General features: G+C 61.3%; 2 protein-coding genes across 5 annotated transcripts in view; one reads left to right on the top strand and one right to left on the bottom strand.

Annotated features, from left to right (window-relative positions):
• The window catches only part of SPEN (spen family transcriptional repressor), a 97,118-nt gene extending 92,397 nt beyond the window's left edge, over window positions 1-4,721 (top strand). For both annotated transcript variants that reach the window (XM_081255885.1, XM_081255884.1), the window contains exons 12-15: window positions 272-745; window positions 912-1,106; window positions 1,436-1,594; window positions 2,068-4,721. In XM_081255885.1, coding sequence (XP_081112011.1) covers window positions 272-745; window positions 912-1,106; window positions 1,436-1,594; window positions 2,068-2,199 — 960 coding nt within the window. In that variant the 3' untranslated portion in view covers window positions 2,200-4,721. The remainder of the gene's footprint in view (window positions 1-271; window positions 746-911; window positions 1,107-1,435; window positions 1,595-2,067) is intronic.
• Window positions 4,722-4,869: 148 nt separating this feature from the next.
• Window positions 4,870-11,296, bottom strand: part of ZBTB17 (zinc finger and BTB domain containing 17) — a 30,858-nt gene continuing 24,431 nt past the window's right edge. Inside the window, exons 3-16 of one of the 3 annotated variants that reach the window (XM_081255950.1) lie at window positions 10,981-11,187; window positions 9,922-10,110; window positions 9,144-9,284; window positions 8,687-8,806; window positions 7,838-8,076; window positions 7,609-7,751; window positions 7,221-7,521; window positions 6,830-6,917; window positions 6,632-6,748; window positions 6,422-6,542; window positions 6,075-6,205; window positions 5,540-5,749; window positions 5,331-5,420; window positions 4,870-5,254 (exon numbers count right to left, since the gene is read on the bottom strand). In XM_081255950.1, the coding sequence (XP_081112076.1) occupies window positions 4,971-5,254; window positions 5,331-5,420; window positions 5,540-5,749; window positions 6,075-6,205; window positions 6,422-6,542; window positions 6,632-6,748; window positions 6,830-6,917; window positions 7,221-7,521; window positions 7,609-7,751; window positions 7,838-8,076; window positions 8,687-8,806; window positions 9,144-9,284; window positions 9,922-10,110; window positions 10,981-11,185 (2,379 nt within the window). In that variant the 5' untranslated portion in view covers window positions 11,186-11,187 and the 3' untranslated portion in view covers window positions 4,870-4,970. Of the gene's footprint in view, window positions 5,255-5,330; window positions 5,421-5,539; window positions 5,775-6,074; window positions 6,206-6,421; window positions 6,543-6,631; window positions 6,749-6,829; window positions 6,918-7,220; window positions 7,522-7,608; window positions 7,752-7,837; window positions 8,077-8,686; window positions 8,807-9,143; window positions 9,285-9,921; window positions 10,111-10,980; window positions 11,188-11,296 lie in introns of those variants that run through there. The other 2 variants (XM_081255951.1, XM_081255952.1) reach the window with 2 other exon arrangements.

The raw sequence follows: 11,296 nt of genomic DNA, 5'->3' as shown, positions 1-11,296 counted from the left end.
TGGAGGGAGCTCATTGTGGGAGCGGGTGGCTGGGCGGATCTTGCCTGCCGGGGGTGAGGAGGTAGGGAACAGGTGACCTTTCACCGGAACCCTCAATCTTGAACGCCCGAGAGCATGGCCGTCTGGCTAAAGCCCCTTCCGGGGGCCCGGCCTACAGGGGATGCCCTGCGGCTGACCTGCCCAGGGGCTCACGGCTGCTTGGTTGGGGCAGGATGCTGTTGGTGCGTCACAGACTCTGACCCTGTTCCCTTCTCTTCCCGCCCAACTCCAGGGCCTCCCTCCTGAAGGCGAGCCCTCGCAGCCTCTGCAGCCCGCGCAGTCCACGCAGCCGGCCCAGTCCACGCAGCCCTCCCAGCTCGGCCAGCCAGGCCAGCCACCAAGCAGCAAGATGCCTCCAGTCTCCCAGGAGGCCAAGGGCACCCAGACAGGAGCAGAGCAGCCGCGCCTCCCGCACGTCCCTGGAAACAGGCCGGCTGAGCCTCACGCCCAGGCCCACAGGGCGCCGGCGGAAACAAGCCAGCCCTCCTATCCCTCCCCCGTGTCTGTCTCGATGAAGCCTGACCTCCCGGCCCCTCCTCCTGCTCAGGCTGCCCCAAAGCAGCCGTCGTTTGTCCCTACCCCCCCAGGCCCCAGCCCCCCTCCAGGACTGGCTGTGCCGCACACTGAAAGCCAGCCCGCCCCCAAACAGGATTCCTCTCCTCACTTGACTTCCCAGAGACCTGTGGATATGGTCCAGCTTCTGAAGGTAAGCCTGGGCGGGGCCTCCCCTACCACCCTTCGAGCTGTGTGCTATTGTCAGTGTCCCGAGAGCCCCACTTGACTTAGATCAGCAAGCTGCTGCCGGGGGCCGTGGCCAGCACAGCTGGGTTCTCCAGCCGTGAGCTCACTTCTGTTTGTTTCCCTGTGAGCAGAAGTACCCCATCGTGTGGCAGGGCCTACTGGCCCTCAAGAACGACACAGCTGCTGTGCAGCTCCACTTCGTCTCTGGCAACAATGTCCTGGCCCATCGGTCCCTGCCGCTCTCTGAAGGAGGGCCCCCCCTGAGGATTGCCCAGAGGATGCGGCTGGAGGCCTCACAGCTGGAGGGGGTTGCCCGAAGGATGACGGTAAGACTCAGGGCCCAGGTGAGCAACTGCCCCGCCCACAGCAGGGGAAGGCACGGGTGGCCCCCCACTGCCTGTCTCCGTGGCTTGTCACGGGGTGCAGTAATGGCTTTCTTGGAGGGGACGATGAAGGGCATGTTCTCTCTCCACGAGGGGTGTAAAGTGCCTCTAGATCCAGAGATGCTTTTTTTCATTCAGCAAATATACGGATGGCCCTCAGGGTCATCGTAGAGGTGGGGATTTAGGAGCCGAATCACCTGGGTTGGACAGGCCTCTTCTTGGGCTGTTTTGTGAGATGGCCCCCCGATCACTGACAGCTTCCTCTTCCCCAGGTGGAGACAGATTACTGTCTGCTGCTGGCTCTGCCCTGTGGCCGTGACCAAGAGGACGTCGTGAGCCAGACCGAGTCCCTCAAGGCTGCCTTCATCACGTATCTGCAGGCCAAGCAGGCGGCAGGCATCATCAACGTTCCCAACCCTGGCTCCAATCAGGTCAGCCCAGTGTCCTGCCTCGGCGCACACACGTGGGGCTGGTCTCGGCTGGTCAGGCCGTCTGACTGATCTGGTGGCATGGGCTGCCAGTGCCAGCTAGAGTAGTCAGGACAGCTTCCCAGAGGAGCTGGACAAAGGGGCGTCCTGGATAGAGGAAACCAGTGGAGTGCGTGGGCCGGACTACTGCTGCCCAGCCTGGGGCCAGTCAGTGGACGGCTGAGGCAGCAGAGGTGTTCCTTTAGCTTAAGGACAGAGAAGAAGCTCTCGGGTTAGTTTCACGTTCGTTTTCTGATACCTAGTTTTCTTCTGGTAGACAGAGTCTTGGAGACCTTAGCTGGTTGGGAAATTGACTCAGCCTGGCTCTCTGTTGGGCCTTTGGGCCCCCAGCTGGAAATGTTTTAGGGAAGAGTGGTAGTGGGGTGGGTGAAGTGAAGACAGGAGGTCCCATTTTTCTCTCTTGTCCCTTTCTCCAGCCCGCCTACGTGCTGCAGATCTTCCCGCCCTGCGAGTTCTCTGAGAGTCACCTGTCCCGTCTGGCCCCCGACCTCCTGGCCAGCATCTCCAACATTTCTCCCCACCTCATGATCGTCATTGCCTCTGTGTGAGCCACTGAATGGTCACCACTCGGCGTATCTTCCTGAGGCTCTGCAGCAAAACATAAAACATAGGACAACCCAGCCAAGTGGAGGAAGAAGCCGCCGAGGGGGACAGACTCCACTGCCAGACGGCCAGCCTCGCTCTCCTCCCCGCTCGCTCGCTCGCCCGCCCGGCTCCGTCAGACAGACCCCCCTGGGCAGTGGTGCTGCTACTCGTATGTTTACATGACATTTAGCCCAAGGACAGACCACCAACCAACGGACTTGCAGACACCTTGAGGCTGGGTTTCTCTCTCCTCTTTTTGGAGAAAAGGAACAGGGCAGTGGAATTTTTTTGTTGTTTTTGTTTTTAAGAAACAAAACAGAACTGCCTTTGCACTAAATTAGTGACTTGGACTTTTGCACAGTGAAGACAGGCTGTGACACTCTGGATGTCTTGGTGTACGTGAACACACATGGCACACACATCACAGACTCTCACGCAGGACTTCAAACTTCTGCTGAAACCTTGGGGTCAAGGAACATTTCATTGGGCTGTGTTGTCCCCACCCCCTCCCTTCCCCTTGCTCATTTGGATGTCACCTCTCTTTAATTCTCCTGCTGCCACCATCTTTGATTCACCCAGGATGTACAGTTTACAATCAGAAAAGGGCAAACAAGGATTTTCTCTCTTGGTGGAATATGCAGAACTTGGGATGTGTGTATATATAAATATATAATATATATAAATATATATAATACTGACTTAAAAATCAAATTCCCCGACATACATTTTTTTTAATCTGTGCCAAAAATGTGTTTTCAGAGAAAATCTTATTTTCATACTCAGACTTTGTATTGTCACTCATTTGTATAAGTGCGCTTCGTTACAGCACGGGCCCTGCTCCCGCAACTTGGAAGTGTCACACACACGAAAAGACTGTACAAAAGACTGGCTTCCCTTCTTCCTGTGACCTTGACCTCTCCCCCAACTTCCTAACACTTATTAATTTATGAAAACTGTTTTTCTCAGCGCAGTTTTGTTTTGTGTGTCCATTGGATTACAAACTTTATTAAAAAATACAGAACATGTCAGGTGTGGATGTGATTGTCACTTGGATGGGAGGACCAGGGGTCCTTGGCTTGTGGGAACAGCTAGCCTTCGTCCCACTTTTGCTTTCAACCCCCCACCACGTCTGTATATGGAACCCATTATTTCCTTTCTGCCACTGATCCTCCCCAAGGATCATTTTATCTTGTACAAAAGATTTGCATCACAGACTGACCTTGAACTTTTTCAGTGCTGTGGTGTTTACCTGACACTTCAAGGTCCCAATCGGCTCCTGCGTAATGTCGAAGGCACTTCAAATTTGATTGATTAAAGAATAAAGCCACCTCCCACTCAAACATCTTAAGGAAGCCTTGGGGTCTTGCCTCTTGTCCCTTCCTCCTCTGGGTGTGGTGCAGGCTGGCCCTGCAGCAGCTTCCTCCCAGTAGGAGGATGGCACTGGTGGGCCAAGCTTCCCCAGCAGCTGGACCCGCCGCAAGCTGGGGAGTTGGGCGTGGGGGACGGGAACCCAAGGACCACAAAGTTGCTGGTCTCACTTGCAGTATCCCTGGGGCTCCTCCAAAGAGAGCTATGCTTGCGGTGCGAGATGGTACCATCTCTTGAGTGAGGAATTACAGCTGCCGGGGACAAGCCGTATGGAAAAGCGGCAGAGACGGCATCTCACGTCTCCCTGCTGACAGGTAGGAAGGAGCTGCTTCACAGTCCGCATTCTGCCATCTCCCACCTCCCCATCACAGCTCCTGGCTGCTCACGCCTGTCCCTCCAGGCTCTCAGCCTTGTAGAGACGCCACTGATTCAGGGCAAGTAAACGTTCTCAAAAGATGACGCTGGCGGGGCCTCCCTGGTGGCGCAGTGGTTGAGAGTCCGCCTGCCGATGCAGGGGATACGGGTTCGTGCCCCGGTCTGGGAGGATCCCATATGCCGCGGAGCGTCTGGGCCCGTGAGCCATGGCCGCTGGGCCTGCGCGTCCGGAGCCTGTGCTCCGCAACGGGAGAGGCCACAGCAGTGAGAGGCCCGCATACCGCAAAAAGAAAAAAAAAAAAAAAAAAAAAAAAAAGATGACGCTGGCTTGGCCCTGATCGCGCGGCCAGGGTTTTCCCGTGAAGCGAGTGTGGAGCTCTCCCTCTTTCCAGGCCCAGCAGAAGCAGGCCTGTGGCCTGCTGGGTCTGGCGCCCTGCCTACCTTGCTGTCGTGGCTGAATGGGCCCCCGAGCTGGGCTCTGTACGGGTGGCCTGGATCCTGGTAAGCAGTTGTGGCCAAGCCCTGTGGGCCCAGCTCCCAACACAAGGGCGCAGGGTCACAGCCGTGGCTCCACAGCGGAGAGAGGTGGAGAGGGGAGGTCCGATCCTCACGCCAAGCCGACGAGGAGCCTCCAAAGAGGAGGCCAGAATGGGCTCGTGGAGCCGCAGTTTCTCTGGCCTGAGTGTGCTGCCCACACCCCAACTCAGGCAAAGCAACCAGCTTGCTTCTAGACGGGTCCCGGGGCTCCAGTCCCATTCTGCAAAGGGACAGCCCGGCTTCCCCCACAAGCAGGTCTCTGCCAACTGGTCGCTGGGCGGAGCAACCCTTCCCCGGCATCAGCCACAGCTGCCAGCTCCCCGCCCCAGCCCCACAGGGAGCTATAGGCAGCGTTAGAAAATAATCAGATTTATTCTCTCTAGGGAATGGGCTCACCCCTCTCAGTTCTAGGGTGCCATCCAACCTTAAATAAACAGGAGGAGGGGGTGCCTGCTCACTCAGCAGATGGTGGACATTCAGGGGCTGTGGGAGGTGTCTCGGCCAGGGCCGGCTGCCCATCAGCCCCATCCCGAGGGCGGAAGACCAGCTCCCCAGCCTGCAGCACCTGCCCGGCCGGCCACGTGCTGCCTGGCCCGTACTGCTGGTAGAAGTCCGCATCCGTCTGGAACATGACCAGTGCCTGGGCCGTGTGGATCCGCACGTGCTGGGCCAGGCTGTTGGCATCCAGGAACTTATCTCCACAGGAGTCACAGGCGTAGAGGATGTGAGTGTTGGGATCTGCGGGAGTGGGGCTGCAGTTAGCACAGGAAGGGCCCCTGGGGCCAGCAGCTTTCCCCCAGGCGGCCCCTCTCACCTTCTTCCTGCACTTGCTTCACAGCTTTGCTGATCTCGGCTTTAAGTACTTCTGTCTCATCTGCGGTCACCGCCGCCCCCACTGGCACCACTGTGGGCGGCATCGGCAGGGCCTGAGACCAGACTCACCTGCCCCTTTGCTGCCACCCCAGAGGCAACCCCCACTGTGACCACCCCCTGCTGCCCTGGGAGCTGAGTGACGGTCCGCACCTGTGAGCTGCGTGACGGCCGTTGCCGCCAGTGCCTCAGTGGCCAGCGTGACCATGTCATCGACGGTGACCACGCTGACCTCACCGCCCTCCTCTGGCTCCAGGATTTTGATGCCTGCCTTGCCCTGGTGCACAGTCTTCACGTGGGAACGAAGGTTGTCCACCCGGTTGAAGCCGCGACCGCACTTGTCACACAGGTAAGGCTTCTCTCCTGGGGGGGGAGGCAAGGTTCTCTCCTGCCATTGAGGGGGGTGCAGGGGGGGGTAGGACCTCAGTGGCCTCCAGCTTCCCCCGCAGCCCTGTCTTTTCCAGCAGGAAGCGCTCTGGGGCGGCCACCTGAGGCACAGGGAAGCTTCCAGTGGCCCCTGCACCTTCCAGAAGCTCTGAAAAAATGGGGCCCTCCTTGGAGTTAAACTGCTTTCAAGGCCGCCTTCAGCAAGCGCCGGCACCGAAGGCTGGGGTCCGGGGCACCTCCCACCCCACCACGCGCCCCAGAGCCAGGGCTTGGGACAGAGAGGCGGGTGGCACGCACTCACCAGTGTGGATGATGATATGCTTGGACAGGTCCCCCACGTTCACGAAGGCCTTGCTGCACACGCTGCACTTGTGAGGGCGGATGTTGTCATGGTGGCGGATGTGATTGGCCAGCTGGCTGGACTGGACGAATCTGCAGGGCCAGAAGGAAAGGCTTACACAGAACCGCCCAGGCCTGGGCCGGGGGTGCTGGGCTGGGGCCTCCCACCTCAGGGTCTAGATCCGAGAGGACGCCGGGACCTGCGCCGGAGCAGTCTGCCGGGCTACCGACCGAGCCCTGGGCTTGTTCTCTGACCCCCTCCACCCGCCGAGTGCCGGGACCCCACAGGGCGCCGGCCGGGGGCCGGACCTCTTTCCGCAACGCTCGCAGACGTAAGGCTTCTCCCCGGTGTGCTGGCGCACGTGGGCGATGAGGGAGCTGGCCTGGGTGAAGGCTTTGCCGCACATCACGCACTGGCATGGCTTCTCACCTGGGGACGGAGACAGGGGACGGGAAGGTGTCGGCGCCTGCTCTCCTCCCTTGTGCCCGCACCCGGGAGCCGCCGGGCCGCTCACCCACCCGTGTGGATGCGGACGTGCCGCTGCAGGGCGCCGGGGTCAGCGAACTGCCGCTGGCAGTGGACGCACACGTAGGGCTTCTCACCGCTGTGAATCCGAAGGTGCCGCTTCAGGTTCCCTGTGGCGAGACCGAGGGTGGGCCTGGCACAGGCGCCCGGGGCGGGGGGCGGGGCGGGGGGCGGGGCCAGCCGGGCCCTACCTGAGGTGGTGAACTGCTTCCCACACTCCCGGCACTTGAGGGGCCCGTCGGCGATGTGGATCTTCAGGTGGGCCTTCAGGTTCCCCACCTGCGCCCAGGCAGGGGGTCAGACGGCAGGGAACCACCGATTCTCGGTCCTCCCGGGGGCCTGTGCGGGGCTCCCCCTTTCCTCAAGGCCGGGGGAAACGGGAAAACCACCCCCCTCAGTTCTTCCTGGCCCGCGCCCGCCCCCCAAGCCTGCCTTCCCAGTTTGCTCGGCAGAGCAGTCAAGAGCTCCACCCGGCAGGATCATTTTCTGCCCAGCCAACACCACCTACTTCCCCGCTAGGCCCCCCGGGCCCCCGAGACGGAAGCCGCCGGAGCACAGGGGCCCGGGGCCGGCTCCCCCCACCTGGTTGAACTTCTTGTCGCAGTGAGGGCACTTGTGCTCCTTGTCGGTGTCGTGCGTCTCCAGGTGGCGCATCTTGGACGTGGGGTCGGAGAAAGAGCGGCCGCAGTAGTCGCACTGGTAGGGCTTCTCGCCGCTGTGCACCAGCTGGTGCCGCTTGAGGTTGCCCGACGTGGTGAAGAGCTTGCCGCAGTCCTCGCAGCGGTAGCGCGCCTCGCCCGAGTGCCGCTTCTTGTGCAGGTTCAGCAGGCTGATGAGCCGGTAGCTCTTGCCGCACTCCTCGCAGCCGTATGGCTTCAGCGGGCTGGCGGCAGAACGCGAGGACAGGAGGCTCGCAGGGCTCGCGGGCCGGGGTGGGTGGGCGGGCATGGGGGGCGGCCGCTGGGCCTACCTGTGGGTCTTCTCGTGGGCCTTGCAGGCGGCCGGGTCGGAGAAGGCCTTGCTACACTCCCGGCACGAGAAGGGCTTCTCGCCCGTGTGGATGCGGATGTGCCGCTTGAAGTTGCCCGTGTGCGTGAACTCCTTCCCACAGTCCTGCGGGCGCAGGGGGCGGGGTGTCAGGGGCGGCGCCGGGCGGGGGGCCAGGGCGGGGCCGCCACCGCCCGCGCGCGCGCGCGCACCTCGCACTTGTGGATGACGGAGCCGTAGGCCTTGGACTCCGTGCGGTCGCCGTAGGTGCCCGAGCGCAGGCCCCGCGCCTCCGTGCCGAGCTCCTGGCCCGAGTCCGTGCTGGCCGACTCCTCGCTCTCCTCGGGGGCCTCGCCCTTTTCCAGCGTTGGACCCTCTTCCTTGACCACCGCGGGCACGGCGCCCTCCTCCTCTCGTTCTTCTCCCTTCCTGGCTGGCTCCACCTCAATTTCTGCCACAAGAGGGGCAGGCGCTGAGGAAGCCGACCTGGCAACTGGCCAAGTGAGGCCTGGGCACGGCTCATCTCTGCACACAGCCTCTCTCTGCGTGGGCGCCTCGCAGGGGCAGGGCAATGTCTGGGAGCCGCAGATAAATGGTCCCCAGCACCGCCAGGGCAAGCCCAGGGGAGACCAATGACCGGGACAGTTGCCGCTTGGAGGATGCAGATGGGCCTCAGTCCACCGGGGGCCCCATATTTGGCGACACAGGTGGGAAGGGTGCTATCAGCCAACAAGCACTGGGGGCGGGGGCTGGGGTGGGTGCCATGGGCGGCCAAGTTCCGCCACGGTGCTCAGCCCAGGGAAAAACAGCAGGGCCAGTACTGCGACAAGGACACTTCTGTGCTAAAGGGAAGCATGGCCAGGGTGTACAACCAAGAAACTGATGTCACAATTCAAGGATGAGGAAAGATGTCGGCCCAAACGCTGATGTGAAAGAGCGACTCACAGTGAGATCAGCTGAGGGAGGCAGAGAGCTGGCGGAAGGGGGTGTGTGTGTGTGTGTGTGACGTGTGAGTGGGGGACGCCTGTGTGAGGGCGGGCGCCCCAGCTGGCGGAGGGTACCTTGCTCTGAGCTCTCTGACAAGGCAGCCTCGGCCTCAGCAGCAGCCATGCCACTCGTGGGGTCCGGCTTGAGCTCCACAGGCTCCCGGGGGGCATCGGCCTTCTCCGTCTGCTCTGCACCTGGGGTAGGGGTGTGGGGGCATCCGGGGCTGGACTGGCACCCTCTGTCCAGGGGCCGGTCGGCTCTCTTGGACCAGACCCCTGGAAGCGGCTATGGCCCCGGGGGTGGGGGGAGCACGTCCAAGCTCGGGCTGCTTGAGTCTCTGCTCTGGTTTTAACAGATGCCCCAGAAAAAATAACTGGTGGTTTTGGGTAACCTGAGCTCAAGGGATGCAGTTGCCTGTGCCTCCCTCCCTCCCTCCCCCAGGAGCCTCCTGAGAAAGCTGCTCACTGCGCTGGAGCCCACGCTGATGGCAGGTGATGGACAGTCAGCCAGGTCCTCAGCATCACAACTCACCGCTGGCCGTGCTCTCGGCCTGGCCGCCTCGCTCCTCTTTGGGCTCCCTGCCCAGGCCCGCGGGTGGACTGCTTCTGGCCAGGTCCAGCTCGCTCAGTGTAGTGGCAGCCGCCTTCTCTTCTTTGGCTCTCTTGTCCCCCACTGGAGATGGAACAGGACAGACCTGCCATTTCCCATCAGGTGTCCTCCACTTGGTGGGGTGAGGTAGCCCAGAGCTTGCCAGCGCTTCCAGACCTCCCTGGGGATACATCTAAGTAGCGGTTTGTTGGTTTGCTCATTCAACAGATTATTCATAGGCACCGACATCACATCAGGCTGCCGCTGGGCCTGGGGTACAACAGTCATGGTTGCTGCTCCCACGGGGCTCGCAGACTGGTTGGGGAGACAGTCGTCACACGTGAAATGACGCTGATCAGAGATGGGTGCTTACAAGGAGAGGAGCGTGGTTCTCTGAAGTGTGCCACGAGGCATGTGGCCCACACTGGGCCGCAGGGGGCCTTCCTGAGGCACTAAGGGGGGCAGGAGGACGGGTGTGGGAGGGGAGACCTGCCGGAAGAGGGAAGTCCTGGGCAAAGGCCTTGAGCCAGGCATGGCTGCCGGTGCCCTCAGGCAGGGAGGGCAGACGGGGCCCCTCTGAGAGGCGTTCTCAGGCTTCGCCGCGGCTGCTCCCCACGAGATCCTCACAACACAGGCGAGGCCAAAGAGGTGACACAGAGAGGCGGGGGCAGAGCTCCCATCAAAAGCCACCTGTTCAGGAACAGCCTGCCAAGAATCTTACCTTCCAAGGCCGAGGCCTCCATACTCTCCCCAGGGCTGGCAGCCGGCTCAGCCAGTGACTTGAGGGCATGGCAGGCCGTGATGATGTCCTGCATCTGCAGGAAGCTGGCCACAGCCAGCACATCGTCCACGTTCTCAGAGCTCAGGCTCAGCTTGGCCGTGTACATAAACTCCAGCACCTGCCCCAGGCCTGCCAAGGACACAGACAGCCATCACGGACCCACCTCGAGGCCTGGCACCAGCAGCCTGTCCAGCTGCTCCACTCCGTGGCAGGATCCAGGGATTTGTGAAAAGCAGAGTGGCAGTGGCAGCCCACTGTCTCCCCATCTCCTGGGCCAGTGGAGAGGCGGGCAACCTGGGGATTCTCAACCCAGACAACAGCCTCCAAAAAGAAGCACACCCATAGAGGGCGGAGGGTGTGAGTGCCCACCCTGAACACTGTCTGCCCATCCACTGCACTTCACCACCAGAGGACAGAGTCTTTCACCACTGGCTTTCATCAGGGCTCTGCCACAAACTCTCTACCTGACCTCCAGGCCAGTCACCTGACCTCTCTGGGCCTCAGTTTCCGCATGTGTAAAATGGGGGAACGACACCTTGCCTGAACTTCTGGCGGCGTGGCACGTCATTCTGGGTTGGGAACCTGAACCTAGGACCAGTTAGCTCCTTCCTCAATCCCAGGACCTTCCTGACACCCCTCCCGCTCCCAACCCTTGCCATTCCCGTCAAGGTGAGCACTGGGGTAGGGGGTTGAGGACTGACTCAGCAATGGAAAGGGACCAGGGCTCAGAGCCCTGCCGCTCTCTGTCCCTCCTGATGAGCCTGTCCTGTGTTCACTCCGGAGCTTAGCATGAGCCCTTCCTGCCAGCTCTCCCCTTACCACCCCACTCCCCGTCAAAAGAGGGCCCACAAATGTGGTAAGAACTTGGTACCCACGCACTCATGGCCGAGTCTCGTGTGGGAGGTCTGGCGCACCCCACAGCTGGAAGGTGCTGCTCAAAGGAGGGCCTCGCGTGGCACGGGGCCCGCCACAAGCTCGGCCCTGGACCCAGTGGGGTACCTGCCGCGTTACTGATGTCCAGGTGCACCACATCCTTCTGGTCCACGAAGAGCATCTTGAAGTACTCGCTGCAGGCCGCCAGCACTGCTTTATGAGCCTTAAAGTCAACACCATCCACCACAAAAGTGCAGTCACACAAAAGCCCCAGTTGCCGCTGCTGGTTCAGCTGCTCCAAGACATGCTGGCTGTGCTGGGGAAAATCCATGGCTGGGGAAAGCCACAGAGCCCTCGAGTTAGCACGAGGGAGGACACCAACCAGCCCCAACAGCAATCCCAGCACTCCCAGGTGAGAAGCAGGGGGATGGGTGGGAGGGTG

The sequence above is a fragment of the Mesoplodon bidens genome (assembly GCF_964165515.1).
Source record: "Mesoplodon bidens genome assembly, chromosome: 2".
NCBI classification, from domain to species: Eukaryota; Metazoa; Chordata; class Mammalia; order Artiodactyla; family Ziphiidae; genus Mesoplodon; species Mesoplodon bidens.
Note: the sequence above shows the minus strand (reverse complement) of the source record. Positions and strands in the feature narration are given on the sequence as shown.